This window comes from Peromyscus eremicus, chromosome X (genome assembly GCF_949786415.1).
Source record: "Peromyscus eremicus chromosome X, PerEre_H2_v1, whole genome shotgun sequence".
NCBI classification, from domain to species: domain Eukaryota; kingdom Metazoa; phylum Chordata; class Mammalia; order Rodentia; family Cricetidae; genus Peromyscus; species Peromyscus eremicus.
In genome coordinates, this window is record NC_081439.1 from 41,319,290 (window position 1) to 41,341,251 (window position 21,962).

The following is a 21,962-nucleotide window of genomic DNA, read 5'->3' on the forward strand; positions in this document are numbered from 1 at the left end:
ATTATCTTGGACATCCACAATTGACACTTCTATTTTCTCTACATCTACAAGCCTCATCTTGCCTTACTTTCTTCCTAATTCAGTTTAGATTCCACAGTCTGTATTTCAATCACATTCTGTCTAAAATTGAAACTCCCTTATCCCTAAGTATTTGTGCCACCACAATCATCTGACAAAACCTTAAACATGGATCAACTGTTTTCTTCTTTCTCGAATGGAACATTGTTGAAAAAGGGAATTAGAACAGATTGATTCTGCTAAAACGTTTTGATCCTCAGCCTCAAATAGGCTCTCTGTGCTCTCTGGTAACCTTACTACATTTCATAGGTCAACTCCTTTTCACAATCTCTATCAAAACTAGTTTAGATGAACCCCACTTAGTCTACATTCATCTTCAAATTCAGTGAATGTTCATTACACACCATGCATTACATACTATGCCTAGTCTGTTGCTTCCCAATTTCACAGAGTAAACTAAGGCTCTAGAAATAGATTTCCTGGTGCAGAGGAAATGGCTCAGTAGGGATGAACACTTGGTATGAAAAGTGGACCTGAGTTCAAATTCCCAGCACCCACACAGAGCCAAACACGACATCATGTGCCTGTAACCAGAGTTCTGGGGAACAGTCAGGCAGGTACCAGCGCCAACCATCCTAAACAAAATACTGAGCTTCACGTTCAAGGAATAGACAGACAGTAATAAAAAAATCTTCCAACATCTTCCTCTGGCCTCTACATGCTCATGTTTGGTTGTGAAGCATGCATACACACACACACACACACACACACACACACACACACACACACACACACAAGCACCCTCAACTTACTCTTATCTTCCAAAGTGACCTTCTATATCTTAGAGCAGATAGAGTCTCTTTAACTGTCAAGTTGAAATGACTTCCTTACAAATGACATTTCCTTGATAAGAGACAATTCCTTTCTTTTGTCATGAAAGGTTGATGACTATAATTCCAAATATACTTGAAAAAACCTTTAACGACATAAAGATAAACAAATATATGACAGGCAATTTAATTTTATAAAACGAAAAACTTGACATACCAAACATATGTTATTCTAAATCAGTAATTTTGGATCTATAATCAGGCATTTAATGAAGTGAAAATTTACCTGCATTAAACTAATCATAATAAAATTATTCTTTGTTTGCTCTTTCATAGAGAGCATATTCCATATATTCAAGTGATTCAAAGAGACCCATAGTCTAATGGCACCCTTCAACATTTTCTCACTTACTTGTGGTGATATTGTGTTCCCCAATATATTGTGCACCCTAATAAACTTATCTGGGGTCAGAGAACAGAACAGCCACTAGATATAGAGGCCAGAAAATGGTGGCACACACACACCTTTAATCCTAGCATTTCGAAGACAGAGATCCGTCTCTGTGAGTTCAAAGCCACACTGTAAACAGCCAGGCATAGTGACACATGCCTTTAATCCCCAGAAGTGATAGCAGAAAGGTATATAAGGCATGAGGACCAGGAGCTAGAGCCTGGTTATGCAGGTTCAGCTGAAATCCATTCGGATGAGGACTCAGAGGCTTCCAGTTTGAGGAAACCATTGGCTGAGAAGTTGTCAAGGTTAGGTCAGCTGTGGCTTGTGTCTGTCTCTCTGATCTTCCAGTATTCACCCCAATACCTGGCCCTGGGTTTATTTTTATCAATAAGACCTTTTAAGATTTGTCTTACACTTACTAGTTCCAAACTAGAATAAAACCGAATGGAATTCACATAGTACATCATACTGTTCAGAGTTAACTGTACTTTTTGACATTTTATGGGCAGTATTTAATAATTTAAACATAAATTTATGTGTATATTACAATCCCTAATGGTTGAAGTATATTCAAATTCAATGTTATATCTGTTTAAATGATGTAGTGCCTGCATTCACACCTTGCATAGTGGAATTAGTTCCTTTTCCTGTTGCTTTGACAAAATACCCTGAGAAAAGGGAGGAAGGATTTCTTTTTTACTCACACTTCAAGGGTACATTCCACATTGACAGGGAAGTCAAGGCAGCAGAAGCTGAAGGCATCTCCTTAACTGCCACCTGACCAATAAACCTCTTCCTGTCAAAATTTTCAGCAATCAAGAGGCTAAGGAGGAGGAATTATGTGTTTCAGGCCAACATGGGCTACGTGACTATTTCTAGGCTAGCCTGAGCTACACAGGAAGATCCTGCCTCAATGAGGATAATGATGATTATGATAAATAAATAAATAAATAAATAAATAAATAAATAAATAAATAAATAAAACTACATTAAAAAAAAACTTCTGTGATGCTGGGGACATGTTTCAGCTGGTAAACAGACTTACTACCTAGCCAATAATAATAGCAGTTATAGTTAAAATAAAAAACTGTAATAAGTGTTCCCTCTTCTGATCCAATTAAGAACTATAGTTGAGTAATTAATGCAAAAATATGGTTAAATAAGGATCATAATAAAAACATTGCTTAAACTTGTTTAAAATTTAAATAGTCACAAATGTTTCCTTCTGTGCAAAGACTCTTGGAGTGGATGTCCACTTATTGGAGTCCTCCATAAGGCACACTGATAATGCAATCTGTTTGATTTCCAGTTCTGGTTTCGTTAGTGTAGAAAGAATGCATCAGAAAACATGGGAAGCATTCTGATCTCAGACTTCTAAATTCTTGGAGTTTCTTTCCTAATTTTTGACTAGAGTCTCATCAACACTTACCTACTTGACAATATTTTGTTTTAATTTTTCTTTGTGAAGCAGGTTTGCACAATACTTAGCCCGGTTTTCAAGAAATAGCAGCTTTTTCCCCCTTCAAATGAATACTTCTTTGATTTTGGAAATCTCTAATTAAATTGTCATTATAATATTGATGAGAACAGGTTTGTAGACATGCATACAAAAGACAGCTGCAATGTACAGGCAGCTAACATCTGAACTAATGAGAAGAGCAAGGCATGCAAGTGCAAGCACTTTTACTTGTAGATCACTCTAGGTACAAAGGAAGGAGCTAAATGATCCTACAGTATCCTAAGACACTTCAGACTTTAGAGAAGGAGAGAGGTATATTTTCAAAGGAAAATGAAAGGAGAAAGAGAACTGGAGCTTACTTTTTCCTTCTTTTTACCTTCAACTGATTCAGCCTTGTTCCCAGGGTTTGGAAAGAGAAAGTAAGAACTAAAACATTAGAATCAAAGCATTGGAACATGCCTACTTCATATCAAAACTGAAATCTAAGTACAACATAACTTTAGAAACTGAACGCCTCACTAGTTCACAAAAGAGACATCTTGCCACCTTGTCATTTTCACAGTGGTTCCTGTTTCCCAGTCAACCTCACATGGTTATTAGAAATTTATGTGATAATCTGAAAGGACCTGGTTGCACTGTGTAACCATCATCATCCTTGTCCAGGTTTCCCCATTGACATTTCAGAAGTCTGTTTTCTAACCTTTATATTGCAGAAAACAAAATAATTATGAATCATTTCCTTTGACAGACAGAAATATCAATATATAGGTGTTAAAAGCCTTTGTACCTGGGCATGTAGTTCAGATTCTTTTAAAAGATGTATTTTTTCATAAGGAAATGGAATAATTTTTACTAACAATTGATATCATTTCAGTGTGATTCCAATGTCATTCCACCAATACAATGACATTTTTATGTAATATAATGAACATTTTTAAAAGCTAAAAGGGCTGGGTATGGTGGCATGCACTTTGGTCTTAGTGCTTGGGAGACAGAAGCAGGTGGATCACTGTGAGTTTAAAATCAGTCCCTCTCACTCTTGGGAGTTTTTTTTTTTTCGTTTTTCCTAAATAAATCTATATTTTCTCTGCTAAAAATATTAAACAAAGTGATTGTCCTGCTATGTTAGTTGTCAGGTATTGAGGTTGATTTAAGAGAATAATGCCATCATTCCTTTGATTGTACAAACCAGCTTCCATTTGGAATCAAAAGAAATACAAGGGGTATAGATGAGGTTATTACAAACAATAGTTTTATAAAAACACTGAACTGTGGAGCCTCCAAGGGACTGGACTAGGCCCTCTGCATAAGCAAGACATTTGTGTAGCTTGATCTACTTAAGGGTCCCCCTGGCAGTAGGATCAGGATCCATTCCTAGTGAATGAGCTGGCTTTCTGGAGCCCACTACCTGTAGGGGCACACCTTGTAGAGCCTTGATGCAGGGGGAGGGGCTTGGACATGCCTCAACTGAATGTACCGGCTCTGCTGACTCCCCATGGGAGGCCTTACCTTGTCTGAGGAGGAAAAGGGGGGTAGGTTTGGGGGTAAAGGCTTGGGGGCAGGAGGAGGAAAGAGAAGGAGATCTGTGGTTGGTATGTAAAATGAATAAAAAATTTCTTAATTAAAAAAAATGTGAACACCAGACAGGGAAATAATACCTCCCAGATCAAGCAAGCCCAATAGAGAGTCAACTTAGTGATGCTGTCCTTGTGCACAGACATTACATTACATAAACTGTTCTCCTAAGTGAGGGAGTTTGTCCTTAGATGTCACTCATTGGAACATTTGGTTGTCATGCATCATGTTAAAGATCCATAAATGCCAACTTGATAGGGTAGCTATGATGCATGATAATCTACTCTGCATATCTGCATACAGTTCTTTTCAACAGATCCTCATGATGCATCACATCAGAGACTCCTGCTTTCAAACTTCAGAAACAGCCCAAATCCCCATGGGAGCCTTCCAAAGTCTCTGCTGCAAGGACTAAAATACCATGAGAGCAGGAAGTCATCCTAGGCTGACAAAATACCCTCCTCCCTAAATAAAAGTATTTACTATGTAGTAGGCACAAAGGATGAATGTATTCTTATGATTTAGTTTATCTTTTCATTCTAAAAAAAAAAAAGAATCCACCACTGCTTGATATATAGAATTTAGAATCTAGCACCATTTTACTTGTCATGTAATTTTGTCATTCCAGAACTTTTGTGGAGTTACATAAGTGATAATTAAGAATATGCACTTTGAAGTAAGCAAATCAAAATATGTATCCCAGGTTACAACATTTTTACCCATAGAACTTTGGCACCATTTAACCTCTGCAAGTTTAGTTTCTCAAAGGTAAAATGAGAAAGCTCCAAGTACCAGTCTCATTGGGTTGTTGTGTAGGAAAAGATTAGTTTGTGTGTGGGTAATGCTTATCACAACATTATGTACCAAGGAAGTGCTAATAAACATGCACCGCTGTAATACTAATACAACATAGTGTATTAGTCTATTTGAGTTTCTATTAAAATAGAAAATACCATAAACTGTGTGACTTACACACAACAGAAATCTAGTTCTATCAGTTTTGGAGGTGAAGAAGTCCAAGTTTAAGTGACTAGCAAATACAATGTCTGGTAAGTGTCTATTCCTCATAGCTACTGCTTCTTGCTACTTCCTCACATAACCAAAAGGACTAGCTTCATCTCTGAGGACTATTTTATATGGGCACTGCCTTGGCTACATTTTATTACTGCAACAAAACACCATGATCAAGGCAACTTATAGAAGAAATAGTTTGTTGGGCACTTACAGTTTCTGAGCATGAGTCTATAACCATCATGGCTAATACCATGGCAACAAGAAGGTATAGTGCTGGAGCAGTAGCTGATAACTCACTTCCCGTCCAAAAGCAAGAGTCAGAGAGAGCTAACTGGGAATGAATGGTACGGGCTTTGGAAACCTCAAAACCCAACCCCACTGATACCCTTCCACCAACAAGACCTCACCTACTAATCCTTCTCAAACTTTTCAACCAACTGAGGGCCAATCATTCAAATATGTGACCCTATGGAGGCCATTCTCATTCAAACCACCACAGGCACTAATCTCAAAACTCACTTTTCAAGCAGGCCTACCTCCTAATATCATTGCCAGAGAGCTTACAGTTTATATGCATTAATGATATTATTTTTAGCTTTTTTTTGTTTGTTTTTTTGAGACAGGGTTTTTCTGTGTAGCTTTGTGCCATTCCTGGAACTCGACCAGGCTGGCCTCGAACTCACAGAGATCCGCCTGGCTCTGCCTCCTGAGTGCTGGGATTAAAGGCGTGTGCCACCACCGCCCGGCATTTTTAGCTTTTTAACATATGAACACTTTCAGATCACAGAGTGAACATCACTGACATTACATCCCAACCAGAGTAAGATGTCTCATGTCTAGATTTCTTTGCTTTAAAAATTTTTATCTTCTAATTCACTCATAGGTACTTCGGGGAGAAATTGCACCTCTTAAAGAGAATGTTAATCGAGTCAATGACCTTGCTCGACAGCTTACTACATTGGGCATTCAGCTCTCACCTTATAACCTCAGCACTCTGGAAGATCTGAATACCAGATGGAAACTTCTGCAGGTAGGCATGCTGTGAGCATCATTGCTCCTTGGTATAGTAAAATGACATGTACATAAAGTTTGTTTTTAGGGAGTAACAAAAGTTATTCATTTTCCCAAGCATAATGATGAATGCTTTTAATTTCAGCACTTGCAATGCAAAGTCAGATGAATCTCTTTGAAGTTCTGGCCAGCCTGTTCTACATAGCAAGTTCCAGGCTAGCCACAGCTATATAGCAAGAACCTATTTCAAAAGAGTATTCATTTGATATTCATAATAACAAGATGCTTTATATCGCTTGATAGGTCCTTATGTTACTAAACTCAATTTCAGAAATGTCCAAAAGCTAGAGTTCAGTTTGTCTTGTAATCATGTGAAAGACAATGGTGAACCACAATGGAGGAACTGAATTAATAGTAGACTATTCATTTGTGCTGGTGATGCTTAGATTCTGAAAATATCTTTCCCTTTGGAATTCTAATCTAAACAAGAGTCAATAGTATGGTATAAAATTGTCTTAAGAAAAAGTATCATCTCATAAATCCATGAAGAGAAGTTTTTGTAAGTTTGTATAGTAAATATAGGGGATAGGTGTGTGTCCCAGGTATCATTTACTTGGACAGTTTAGTGACTCTTTCTGTACTTTAGTCTTTCCTCTAAAAGATAAGATAATAGAATTCTCTACGTTGTTAGTTTTTTGTTAGGATAAATAAATCACAATAATAAGTGTAATAAGTCATTCGGAGCAGAACTTACTTTACAGTACCCTATACATTCTAGATCTTGGTGTTATTGCAATTATTACTATGATGATACTACATGGACTTGGGAATCTGACTAATTAGCTGTGTGTCCTTTGTGCCATTTAACCTCTATGGCTGTTGGTACCTTCATCTCCAACACAGCTGCAATAATGTTGAATGAGCTGATTCACATAGTTTTTAGAATAGTGTTTGTAGTGGTAGTGTGTATTTCCTCTACAAAGGACATTGTGTTATGCCTCCAAACTATAAAACTGGTTTAGCCATAAAATTAGAGACTCATTTTTTTCTTTTTCAATTTCATGGAATACAGATCATATACTCCTGAGACTAGAAAGAAAACTAGGTTTGAAAGTATTTGGTCTCAAAGTTTTAATAATAAAAAAACAATAAATCAGTACTCTGCTACCAACAGTCTATTTGAGAGTGTGATTGAAAGTCCAGTTAAAGAAATGCTAGATCTTTAACAAAAAAAATAAGTTTCAAATTCCAGACCCCTTCAAGTTCTATATAATTTAATTCATGTATAATGAATGAGCTTGAAATATCCATATGGTAGATTGTTATCTGTAGCATTGACTAAGGTAAGACAGTATCGGTAAGTGATTCTATGCCTCTATATGTTCACTGGCCCCATGGTAGTTTGGTACTATTAAAATCTTATCAGTTTCATCTTTAAAAGATATTGTAGATGTCTTATTAAATAAGAAACACGGAGCCAAATGCAGAGTTAAAAGTCCAAGAGGTCAGAGCAGTAGCTAAGAGCTGAGACTAAAAACCCTTTCTTACCCTTCGCTGCCACTGTCGTCCTTCCCCTCAGAAAGTGACCTACTTCCTGTGTATCTGTCTTTTTATTGACTTTCTGTTCTGCCTTCTCATTGGTTGTAAACCCAACCACATGACCTCCTCCTCCTCACTGCCTGCCTATACAGACCTCCAGGTCTTCTATGGTTGGTAATGAGATTAAAGGCGTGTGTCTCCATGCTGGCTGTATCCTTGAACACATAGAGATCTGCCTGTCATGTGATTGGGATTAAAGGTATTTGCCACCACGGCTTCTGCTATGGCTTGCTATTAGCTCTGACCCCCAGGCAACTTTATTTATTAACATGCAAATAAAATCACATTTTAGTACAAATAAAATATCACCATAATATATCTTTCATTTAAAGCATACATAACTAAAGTAATGAGTGACCAAAGACAGCCAATGGTCACATCTGTTCTATTCAAACACTCTTGGATAGAATTTTCTTGTAAAAGGTTGAGTGTTACATTTGTGTTTCAGAATGTACTACAAGATTTGTGACAGATACACGTAAATTTATGACTGAGGTCAAAAAATTGTGAATGATAGGAAAATAATCTTGTGAATCAATGCTATGCAGGCTAGACATAGTGGTATACCCTTTAATACCAGCATTTGAGAGGCAGAGGTAAATAGAATAATGTGAATTCCAGGCCAGTCTGGTATACATAGTGTGTTTCTGGACAGCCATAGCTACACACAGAGACTCTGTCTCAAAAATAAAAAGCAAACAAAGAATCATGGTATGTGTGAGCTTAAGACTGTAACTCAGTGGTAGAATGCTTACTCAGAATGTCCCAGGTCCTGGGTTAGAGCCACAGCACCAACAAAAAAACCCTTTATGACTTTATGATCCATTCTAGTTATACTATTTATTTATTCATAAAGCATGGAAAATATTAATGGTTTAATTCTTACACAAGTACTTAATTGCAATTACATGTAAATACATGAAAGAAGATGGCAGGCTGTAGCAAAAAATAGTATATTCTTTATTGGATTAATATGTTAACATCTCTAAGCTACAATTCTTATTATTGAAATGAAACGATTCAGTTTGTCTAAGGCTACATCCAGTTCATTTCTATGATCCTGTATCTGGATATCATGAAGAGATACACAAGACAAAATTTAGTTTAGAACCAATGATGATGCTTATTTTATTCATACCATAATACATATGTGGCTAGTTGCAATTACATTACTTCTTCCATAACTCTAAACCTTTTATCTGGAGGCCATATAGATATAGACTTCTCGTATTAAACAAGAATCAATGTTTGGCTCATGAGTCTCTTGTACATAGCAAATTTAATGCTTTTATTTTTGAGCAATAACCTTAAAGATATGCTCAGAAATTATTTCTTGCAGAAAGTTGATGAGCCCAAGATTTTTGGTTTACATGTAACTGAATCAAGTATATTACATACTTTATTTTTTTTACCATAATTCTAACCATTCTGCTACATAATCATAGCTAGTTATAAATGTGAGTCATTATTCAGAAAGGGAACAAGGCAAATAAAGAAAACTATCCATGTTAATGAAAGTTCATGAGTGTAGCTTCTCCACCATTTTTAGGAAACACATTCTCTGTTGATTATTGCTGCAGCTCATAGGTGCCATAGATGAGTGGGACTGTTGGTTGCTTCCCTCCTCTGGAAGGTTGCATGGCAACTTTTGGTACCATGAAATCTTGTCCTCAGGGAGCGGGGAGTTTCAGGTCAGTTCCAGATCAGGTTCTCAGAGTCTTAAGTCCAAAACACCTTCTGAGAACAGGAGAAATGGTTTTCCCCAGGGAAGATTCCTCAGTTGGCTATCCAATACCAAGTCCTCAGCCCTGAGATCATATACATACAAAGTAATATTAGAAGGAGTGAGAAAATTGTGTTAATGTATTTAGGAATATGTCCGTGTGTGTGTGTATGTGTGTGTGTAACAATTTTTTTAAACATGACATGAATTTTGAGAGCAAGATAGGATTGAATTGGCGAGGTTGAAGGGAAGAAAGGGAGAAGGATATAATTATATTAAAATTTCAAATTAAAAATAAAATAAAACTAGTACATATGGCAAAAAATGGATATTGATATCAAAGGATTGCATTTAGTTATGGAATGAAGAACTCACTTATATTATGCATATTCTTCATTTAGAAGAATGCATGTAAAAGTAGGGCATTAGCCAGCTTCTGTACTGAAAAGCTTGCGTTCGCCATCGTGATGGCTGCAAAGGTGTACAAAATAAAGAATGCAGTCACTTATGATGCTTTATCTGTTGACAAATACCACATTAAAAACTAGGTACAAGTTTACATTTCTTTCTGCCAAGACAAAGAAAAGTTGAAAACACAGCTGAAAGAGTAGAAATGCATATATAGGTGTGAGAAAGGGAAAGCAGTCCTAAATTTGAGAAGGAATGGAATTGCGTGCGGTCTGACTTTATCTTTCTTGACATCAGACTATCCTGGGTTTAGTTACTTGACAAATTCATTTTGCTTCAAAACGAAAGCCATACTTGTATGTTAGCTATATATAAGATCAGTGAAAATAGTTGAGACATATAAGAAAGATAGGTGTGACCATCAATAGCAGAATAAGATCTCGTCATAATTTACCTGTGCACAGAAATAGTAAATAAAGAGGCTTCCAAATTTATTTTGAAGCCAGAAATAGAAGTACAAGACACTTGTTTACTTGGTTTAGATTTTCTGTTGGAATGAAATCCCATGTCCTCCCTCTCAGTGTGCATTGGTATGGATGTTTCTACTTGGACCATTCGCAGGATGCTTAAGGTGTTAGTAAGTGTTCTCGGATACTTTCCCACAATCCTTGAAGCATTCTGAATATGCATTATAAGTACATATTATGATTATTCTCTGTCATAAGTAAGGAAATTGAGACCTAGAAACATGACACAACCGCAATCACATCGAGTGCCAAGTGTCACAAGATCTGAATCAGATCTTCAGAACTGTCCTGTATAATTCCTTTTCCTTAAAGTGCCATTAAACTCGAGATTAACCAAGTCATACTTAAAATCTATTTGGACAAGAAAAGTGTGAAATGCTTGATTTTTTTCCAAACATACCCTCTCTTTAAAATAATTCTTGGAAATTCTTTGAAATCTTCCTTTAACAAACCATTGGATTAATATGCCCAGTTCTGTGTACCCTTAAAAAAATCACACTTCTTTCAAACATAAAATTTTAAAATGCCAGGCAGTGATGGCGCATGCCTTTAATCCCAGCACACAGGAGGCAGAGGCAGGCAGATCTCTGTGAGTTCGAGACCAGCCGAGGCTACAGTGTGATTTCCAGGAAAGGCACCAAAGCTACACAAAGAAACCCTGTCTCGAAAAAAAATTAAAGCAACCTATTCCTTATTGCCTTAACAACTTAGCAACTACTTTAAAATCCAATGAAAATTATTTTAATAAGTCAACTCTTAAAGTAAAACCAATCCTAATATTTAGTCAAGTACAAACGAATCTCAAAAATCAAAAGGAAAGAACGTTAAAAACAAGAATCCTTTTAAATTTTGAAGTAATGCACATACATTGGGTGGCATGACCATTTACTTTATTCATCATGGAAGGGAATAGTCTACCATCTCTGCACTCATGAATAAATCCATGCATAACAACAAAAGGATGAAAATACACTGTAACATTAAGTATATGTGCTATGTTAACCATAAGGAAGTATGGAATGTGAAAACATCTTAACTTGAATATGTTAAAGAACCATGCTATTAATGGCGTATATTTTAAAAGGTTTGTTCACATTCCTCTGATAACATGCATACATAGTTGTTCTCCTGCACAGCACTCTAGTCCCTTTCTGTCCCACCATCCTAGGCACTCACATCCTGCATACCCATGCCTGCTTTCGTTCTTTCCTTTCCTTTCAGTGAATTAGCTCTGAGTAAGCATTTATTGTATACTGAGAAGTCATGGTAGTAATCCTATATGGTCCATGGACAACTGACCAAAAAGCCCTTTCATATATATGCTGTTTTAAGAAATCTTATAAATATGTGTTATGTTATTCTCCCAGAATAGTCCATTGTCTCTCAATTTCTCCATGCCATAAACACGCAGGAGTACTTGTATGCATGGTGATAATTTATCTATGTCCCCCAATAAAATTTATCTGAGGATCAGAGGATAAAGGTCAGCCACTATTAGTAAAAACAGAAGTCATGCAATGTTAGCACACGCCCTTAATCCTTCTGGATCTCTGTGTGTTCAAGGCCATACTAGGGAACAGAGCCAAGCGTGGTGACACACGCCTTTAATCCCAGTACCAACCATAGAGACCTGAAGGTCTGTACAGACAGACAGTGATGAGGAAGTGAGGTAGCTGGGCTAAGATAGCCAATGAGAGGGCAGAACACCAAGGCAATAAAGGCACGGGTAAGACAGGAAGTAACTTGCCCTTTAAAAGCTGCGGTGTGGTGAAGTAAGGTTAGCCGGTGGCTGTTCGGATTCCTCTGATCTCTGTCAGATTTTCACACTATTTCTGGCTCTGTGTTTTTTTTTTTTTATTTAATAAGACCACTTAGAAATTTATCTACATGTATGGCTTCATTTGTTAAGTAAAACTAAGCAAACAATTGAAAAATGAAAACTAGGCTGGGGAAATAGTTCAGTAGATGTTTTTGCTTTCTGTTTGGATGTGATGACATGAATTCAGTTAGTTAGAACCTCTATAAAAGCCAGGCATGATAACAATTATCTGAGATTCCAGCACTTCTAAGACAAGACTGGAGTTGGAAACAAAAGCATCCACAGAAGCTTGCAGGCCAGCTAGCCTGAAATATCCTGTGGGGAAAAACAAAACAAAACAAAACAAAAACCCCAAGAGATCCTGTCTCAAACAGGGTGAAGATCATGTCTGCCACCCAAGATTGTCCTCTGATCTCTCTCTCTATAGTGTGTCGTGTCACTCATGCATCCATATGGACACCAAAAAACATGTACATATATGCATATGCACTTGAGTCACACATACACAAATAATAAAAAAGAATAAAACCAACAGCAATGTATGCTTATTTTTGGTGACATAGATTTTCTAAGCACAACTTATATCTCTGTGTGTTCTTCCTTATCATCATTAAATATGTGGGCAGACCTTAACATTTTCCTCACACTTTTCTGTAATGATTCTATACTAATTCCTTTGCATTGTGGATTCCCTTCTAAGCAGGAAGCCTAGATGAGCTGTGCCATCTGCTCTTGCTAATAACATAGGCCCTACTGCTTTGAAGATAAACAGAGGATAACTAGCTTCCTTGCTTCAGAATTACTAAGGAGTGATTCTACTGGTATCTACCTAGCATATCCTCCTTTTATTCATTTAGCAACATCTAAGATGTTTTAGATTAAACCAGAGAACTCAGTCTGAGGCTATTCTCGATGGAAATATATTTTTGTGTATCCGTGGTTCTCAAAATTTAGTGAGCAACATAATTACTTGGAAGTCTGATTAAAATAATTCACTCAGTCCTCTCATCCCAAGTTTTGAATTGACTAGGAGTTTGGTGGAATTTGAGATACTGTATTCCTAACAAATTCCCAAATGAGGTTCATATTGCTGTTTCAAAGGGACCATACTTTGAGAAGTATTGTCCTACATTTAGCATATATCAGGTAGTCAAATTTAACATGTGAAAAAATACATATGTTTTCAAAATGTTAGGCACCTTGAGTCTTTAAAATTTAACATTGAAATGAAGCATAACATCATGGAGAAAGTTCTGTTCTACAGAAGTTGCAATGCCATGGAACCATGGAGATCAAGCATTTAACTTTCTTTTGGACTTGAGGAGGAAGGTAAAGAGAAACTTGAAGAACCCAGGGAAACTTTTAATAAATGACAAATACCATTATTTGCTACTGTATGGAATTATATTTAATCTGTTTCACATTGTACTGTCTAAACTATATTGTCCAATGTGATAGCATATTAAGCTTTTGGGACATTGAATTTATCCAGTCCACATAGAGACATGTTACAATGTAACATGCATTAAGTTTTCAAAGACTTTGTATAGAAACTGAAATTTCTAAATTGTATTTTGTACTGATTATATGTTGAACTGAGAATATTTTACCGATTTAGTTATTAAATTATGTCACCATAAAGAATTTCCCTCATTTATTCTTAATGATTATTCAAATTTGGGTATTTCTCTTGAAGATGAATGAGTCTGCCTGCCAGGTCAAACAGAACAACCGACAATGTTGTTTCTTTTGACCTTTTAATTGTGCTTATTAGAACATTTAAAATTACTTATGTAGCATTCACTCTCTTTGCATTGGACAATACTGGTCTACAAAATACTTTTTCACAACCTGTGTAAATAGAAGTTTTAAAGTAAAAGTTTACACTCCAGCAGTCTCAATAAGCCAGGCTTAATCACCAGAATCATACCAATCAAAGAGTTAAGCAATGGTGATTTTTTTTTCAGTATGACTATATTTGGAAGAGGAATAAATATAGGGATACAGTGACCCTCAGTCCATCTTCTGGGTACTGACAGGAGTTTTAAGTTTCAATTGAGAACAAGAAGTATACACAATTAAGCCAGTCTGGTTAAGGTGTGGTCCCATCCATCATTATCTCTTCTTTCTTCCTAGAAGATGATCTGGACAAGTCCTTATTGCAAAGTTATTCAAAAAAGTTCTTGATGTAATAGGTGACTTGCAAGAAGAGATAAATACTTCTGTTTCATAAGCAGCCTCAACCTCATGGGGAAGAAGTTCTGTCCTGTGAGGTTCTAGAGTTCAGGGAATCTGAGGTGACTCAATTGGAAAGGTTAATAATAATAGCCTATGCGGTGGTTTGAATGAGGAATGCCCCCCATAGGCTCAGGAATTTGAACACTTGGTCCCCAGTTCGTAGTTCTGTTTAGAGAGGTTATGGAGAGGTTCACCCTTGCTAGAGGAAGTATGCCACTGGATTTGAGAGTTCAGAGCCTCAACCCACTTCCAGTTCACTGACTGTTTTGTGTTAGCAGTTGAAGATGTGAATCTTCTTGCTCCAGATACCTACTGCCATGCCCTACCCCCATTATAGGCTCTTCCCCTGGTATCATAAACACAAATAAACCCTTCCTTCTGTAAGTTACCTAGACCACGGTGTTTTATCACAGTAACAGAAAAGTAGTTAATAAAACTGACCTTTGTGCTTCGAGCCAAAGGAGACAAAAAGACACAAAATGAATTTGCCAATGCCAGGGTTTCATTCCTGATTGTAGTTACTTGGTAGTCCCAAGTGAGGAGTCAATGCTTTCCTGTAAAAGCAGCTTCCAATTGTCTGTTTCACTAGCAGGACTCAAAATCACCTGGCAAAATGATCAGAACACCCCCAGAGATTCATTTGATCTTCCAAGAACCCTGTGATTCTGTATTTCTCTGAGGCTTTCTAGAGATACTGTTATGCTGTGACTACAGATAGAAAAAATCTCTCATACTATGGATCATAGAATTTTACAGAGAAGCGTAAAATGTATTTTGACATCAAGTGGTGCCTATATCTTGAATATAAAATTGTCTTACTCACATACCACTCTTTTTATAAAGAAATCACTTGTGTTACTAACACAAATTTTAAGCAGCTGGTCACTTTTTCTCAATTTAAAGATGCTAAATAATACTTCTGTCGTGTGATGAATCTGCTGTCTTGAGAATGTTAATGAAAGATTTACATGGTTACAAGAAATTGAAAACTATTTTTCCACCTCAACTATTACAACAATATGTAAGAAAAATGACCCCAATACATTCTAAATGATGGTTTGCTCTTCTAAAAGATTTCAATTGTAGAGGCAAGCCTGGTGTGCCCTCCTGACACTTTTAAAAATGCTGACGGTAAAGGAAATGTGAGGAACAAAGAAGAAGGAAGAATGTGTTTGTTTTTGAAAAGGTTAGGTCAGGAAGGATTTGTTGATATTAGGAGCAGAATGACCCATGAAAAAAGACAATTAAGTTCTAGGAAAACATCCTTTCAGTAAAGAGAGAACAATCCTTTATGCTTGACCTCAACTTTGTTAAAGAAAAAAAAGAACAGGAGGAACTGAATACAGCCCTTTTAAAGAACTAAAGAAGGGTGGAAATCTGAATGTTTGGGAGAGTGAGACATGCCAAAGTCAAGGCACATGGTCAAGCTTCAGAACATTTGCTTTCTAATGATTTTAAGTTTTCTAATGATTTTATTCAAGAGGAATTGCTGTTGAAATTGGTCAGGTAACCTTGAAAGTAACATGGCACATATGTTCCAAAATCTACCCTACACGTGGTAAAAGAAGACTTAATTTTCAACATCATTCTCAGTATTTTTTAAGGCTTGGGATGTGTAAGACTTTAGGGCCAAAAATGAACGATGTAGTTGGAAATGTGACAAAAAATTAAATTATATGAAATACAAATGAGGAAAAAAAGTCATCAGCAATTGCAGGAATCTTTATGGGGCTGAAGAGAATGAAAGGCATATTATCTTTTTCAGAAATTTTATTATGTGAACCTGAATCATTATGAAGTGTTAGAATACTTGATGACTTAGATCTTTATGCATACTGTTTAATGTCTAATTTATTTTAATCAAGAATTAATTTTTCTAGTTCTGAAACTAGTGATTACAGCAATAAGTATTCTGTTATTATTTTAAGTGAAATATGTCCCTATTAAATGTGTTTACACAGCAAATTTATTTCCTCATACATTCATGTTTTACCTTCTGATGTCTTAAATTCCTTCTTAAAAGTATATATATGTATGTGTGTGTGTTTGTGTGTGTGTGTGTGTGTGTGTGTGTGTGTGTGTGTGTGTGTGTGTGTATGGGTGTACTTCTGAGTATATAAATTTTCCATTGTGTTCTTAGCTGTCTCTTGTTCCCTAGCTGATGTTTGCCCTTGACTTCAATTTCTCAGCGCTTTATTCTTTGTGTCCTTCTCTCTGCAGTCTGACCTTTTCTGCCCTGCAGTTTGACCCCAGCTGCCCTTTCTTCTGCGTTTGTTTGCCCTGGTTGTTTTCCTCATTGCTTTTCCCGTTCCCACTGCCCTGCTGTGTGTGAAACACTCCACCAGCAGCTGCTCCCAGTTCCCATGCTACGTCATGCCCAACATTCAAAGAGCTGCTGTTCTCACATTTCCACTAGCAAGACGCCCCCGCCTCCGCCTCCACTGCACATTCCTGGTGAGAGGAAAAAGGAGCCTTTTTCAGGCCAAATGAATAGCTGCATGTTAAAGGCAACTCTGTTGAGAGGATAGAGAGAAGCTTACAAAATTCAGAAGTGCTATTTTAGAAGATAAATGCCACAAAGTGGATTTCGAATTATTGTAGTTTATACTACTACTTCTTTATTTTTATAGATTCTACAATGACCTTAAAATAATAATTTTTTATGGCAGAAATCATCCTATTGCTTAATGTATCAATTTAATAAGGTACTAATAATACACTACAAAATAACAATAAAATGAATTAGAAAATAGTTAGTATCTTACAAATAGAGCCTTTACAAACAGTCATAATTATTTGGCCAATGAATTATCACATTATAAGTTAGAAAAAGGTTGTTGCTATATTATGCATTGTTGAAATCAGTAATGAACAAATATCAAGCGCTTACTACATGCCACTTTCTCTTCTGAGCATCTTTACTTATGCTAGTGTCTCTATGTCTCACAATAAGTCTATGATGTGGATACTGTTCTGATCTTGATTTTATAGTTTAGAAAAATAAGGGAACTCGTCTAACTCGGTAAGTGGAAGGATCAGAACTTGAATCTGGGGAATCTGGCTGGCAAACCTGTCAAAACTAGTAACAGAACTGCATGGATGATATAGTTATTGAATGAAAAAAAAAAGAAAGAATGGAATGGAGAGGAGAGGAGAGGAGAGGAGAGGAGAGGAAAGGAGAGGAGAGGAGGAGGAGGAGGGGAGGGGAGGGGAGGGGGGGAGGGGAGGGGAGGGGGGAGGGGAGGGGAGGAGAGGAGAGGAGAGGAGAGGGGAGGGGGGAGGGGAGGGGAGGAGAGGAGAGGAGAGGAGAGGGGAGGGGGGAGGGGAGGGGAGGAGAGGAGAGGAGAGGAGAGGGGAGGGGAGGGGAGGGGAGAGGAGAGGAGGGGAGAGGAGGGGAGGGGAGGGGAGGAGAGGAGAGGAGAGGAGAGGAGAGGAGAGGAGAGGAGAGGAAAGGAAAGGAAAGGAAAGGAAAGGAAAGTAAAGGAAAGGACTCTGCCTAGGTATGGTGGAGATGAAAGTTTATTATAGATAAAATGGTGAGTGTTGGTAGATGCTGGGACATCTGGGAGAGTCTAGACTGAGCTGGGCCATATGGGGAGAGGAGAAGGGATAGGGAAGAAAAGGGGACCAGATGAAGCAGCCAGGAGGCCAAAGGTACAAAAAGGGCAGGTAACCAAAATGTCTGGATTATATAGGGCAGAGTCTCTTAGGCAAGGGCAGCCAGCCCCTGGGTTGGAAAGTTCAGGGTAAAGGTCTGAGTATACTAGCCATACCCTGTAACAGGTAGGGACTGAGGGATGCTGGGAGAACCTGGTGGCCAGGTCCACTTTGATATGTTAAATAGGCACCCCAGCCATTTGTCCTGGGTTTGAAACTTAACAGTTATGGGTTGACAGGTTCCTCTTAATTGATGACATAAACTTATATTTTTACCTTGTGAAAAATCTGCTGTATCACAAGCAAAGGAGCTGGAGCGGTGGTGACACAGTGCCAGAGGGTTCGCCTAGCTCATCCAACATTCTGTGTTCCAGTTTAGGAACTGCAGTGGAAAGAAGTGTAAAAGCAATAGGACTATTATATGAATCTCAGTCCATAATCTTGAAATAGTCTGCATAGCCCAGAGCCTCAATCAGTCACAGAGTTAGAAGCACAGCACTGTCTGTAGGCCCAGCTGAGTTAAATGATCCTGTTCTTCCTTAAATGAGTAGCCCTTTATCCTGTGATCCAGTCAATACATTTTACCTGCTATTTACTCTTTGCCAAAGAGTGACAGAAAAACCCTCATAGAGGTTAAACTTTGGTGGAAAAGCAGACATTAATTCTTTTAATCCCTCCTATAGTCATTAAAATTTTAATAAGTGTGTTGAAAGAAAAAGGAGGTCAGTACTGGAGCACACAATGAGGATGAGAGCAAGAGAACAAAAGAGTGAGACCGAGAGAAAGTGAGAGAGAGAGATAGCGGGGTGAGAGTGGAAGGCAGGAACAGGTGATCATAAGCCTTCCCAGAAAGCAGCCATCAAACCAGAGTCTAAAGAATGAAGATAAGCTAACTGCGAATCTTATATATTCACCGGTAACTTCTATTTTATGTAGCCTGAAGCACAGGGCTAACAAAATAAATAGAGTAATATAATTCTTGTATGTAAATTTAATAACTAGGGATCATTTGAAATAATGAACTGCAGAGCTAATGTATAATTAAGTCACATCCAAGGAAGATTTCCTTTCTTTATCACAGATAACATCCTGTTTGCTTTCTCCACAGCATTTATGAAAATCTATATCTGTGCATTTGTTTTCTGATTCAATGAAACTCTACCTTCCCAATCTGAATGAAGGCAGAAACCTACTTGGCTAGTTTTATTGACACAAAACATTATTCTTTAATATAATAAGAATCCAAAAATATTTTTATAAACATGAAACTAAGTAAAAAATTCTGAGCTACTGAGCTCAGCAGGTAAAGATATCTGCTCCCAGGCGTGATATCCTTAGTTCAATGCCTGGGACCCACATGGTTGACCCAACTTGTCCCCTGACGTTCACACACAAGCGTTTATACATGTGCACACACATATACAAATAAATATAATAGAGCTGCTATTAAACACTGTAAAAATACATAGAAAGCTATATAGTAGGAGAAAATTGTGTCTGGAAAAATTCATACTCATGTCTAGATCTATGAACTAATTTGCTCACCAGCACTAAAGTAAGTGTAAAAACTTCTAAGAAAACATAAAACTGCTTAGAAATGACATTTATACTTTACTCTTTTGTAGACATGGTCCACTGATGTCCTAGACCATTTTTTTGAAAATCCACATATTTTTAATGTAATTTTAATTTAATAGAATTATGTCACTTCCTCCTTTCTTTTTTAATCTGTTTATTTTTCTTTTCTTTTTTCTTTTTTTTTCTTTTTAAAAGATTTTTAAAATTCATTTTACATACCAATCACCAATTCCCCCTCTCCTCCTTCCTCCCTCCCCTCACACCTTCCTCCCCCAACCCCCCCCCCCATTCCCTCACTAACAATGAATAACATGTAGGCTAAAAACTACATGGACTATATTTTGTTACCACCCGAGGAAACACAAATTTGATAGCTTCTGCTTTGATTGTTATAGTTAATATGTTGATATTAGAAGTCTATAATTTGATAGTCTGATATATGTTTAAGTCCAAGAAACCATCACCAATACCATATTCAAATTAAGGAATATATCCTTTTACTCCAAGTTTCCTCATGCCTGTAACAACACTTCCTTCTTTACGACCCTGCCCTGGCCTCCAGGCAACTTCTAATCAATTTTCTAGCTTTGTAAATTAATTTACATGTCCTAGGTTTCATGAGAATGAGATATCACCATAGGCTTTGGGTTCTTTGCTCCAGAATAATTATCATGAATTTCACTCAGCGTATTCTATATAGCAACAGTTAATTGCTTCTTAATGCTGAGTAGTAGTCCCTTGTTTTACACCTGTTTCTTGTTCCTGATACTGTTTAGTAGAATTTTGAGTTGTTCTTCGATTCAAGCTTGTCCTACTTACTTTTTGCTGTGTTGTGGCAAAATACCTAAGAAAAGCCACTTAAGAAAGGGAGGCTTTATTTTGGCTCACAGTCAGACGTGGAAGGCATAACAACAGCAGTGCGGGGTGGCTGATCACTTTGTAGTTTTACCTGCAGGAAGCAGAAAGAGATGAACGCTGGTGCTCAGTTACTGTCCCTTTTTCCTTTTTCCTTAGTGCAGGACCAAAGTCCAGGAGATGGTGACACATTCAAAATTAGTCTTCCTTCCTCAGCTTTCCTTGGAAAAACTCTGAATAGGCACGGTCAAAATGTAGGTGAATCCAAAACCAGACAAGTTAACAATGATTACCCATCACAGGACTATTACAAATAAGGATGAAGTGGATGTTCATGGGAAAGGTTCGTTATAAAGATATACTTCATTCCTCTTGGATAAATGCCTGGGAGAAGAACTGCACCAAAATATATGGCAGATATATTTTTACTTAGGAAACTAGAAAACTGTTTTCCAAAAAAATGTTATGACAGTTCACTACAGTTCCTATTCCTCTGCATCATCCCTCAAATTTTCATATGGTCAGTTGTTTGAATTGTAGCCATTGTTGTGTCACAGACTTTTTCTGGGGAGATGCAATACACACATACATCACACACACACACACACACACACACACACACACACACGTATGCACATGTGCACACATGCACACATGCATGCACCTACGTACCTACTCATCCCATAAAGGGAGGCCACAACAGACAAAAGTGATGATTTCCAATGCCCACATTACTAAACCAAGGAGTTTTTTTACTGGGGCTAGTAACAGGATTGTAGGTGGGGGGTTACTTAAAATAAGCAGGGCTAACTCAAAAGCAGCTCCATCACCAGAAAGCCCATATGAACATAGGTGATGACTCCAGCAAACTGGAACCCTCAAACTCTCTACACATCTTGTATGCAGCTCAGCAACCCCATCTCTTTCTGAGTTTGGATGCTCAAAGTCTCTACCTCCAGCAAGTGTTTATTCCTTTTTATATACCACTGGTAGGGGCCCTCAGCAATCTTTCAAGCTTCTATTCTTCCCAAGTAAGAAGACCTTTTTTAGTTACTTCCTATTTATCACCTGAAGCTGCTGAGCCTCCTCCTCTTTCCTGGGGCAAATGTTACAATTCAGAGGACCATGCCATAGAACACACATTTTATTGGGTTTGTGGCAGTATCTCATTGTGGTTTAAACAGGCACTTCTTCAAT

At 37.4% G+C, this 21,962-nt stretch overlaps 1 protein-coding gene across 8 annotated transcripts in view; it reads left to right on the forward strand.

Moving 5' to 3' along the window:
* Dmd (dystrophin) overlaps positions 1-21,962 on the forward strand; it is a 2,092,376-nt gene that overhangs the window by 1,752,027 nt on the left and 318,387 nt on the right. For all 8 annotated transcript variants that reach the window (XM_059250112.1, XM_059250109.1, XM_059250111.1 and 5 more), the window contains one exon: positions 6,234-6,380. In XM_059250112.1, the coding sequence (XP_059106095.1) occupies positions 6,234-6,380 (147 nt within the window). The remainder of the gene's footprint in view (positions 1-6,233; positions 6,381-21,962) is intronic.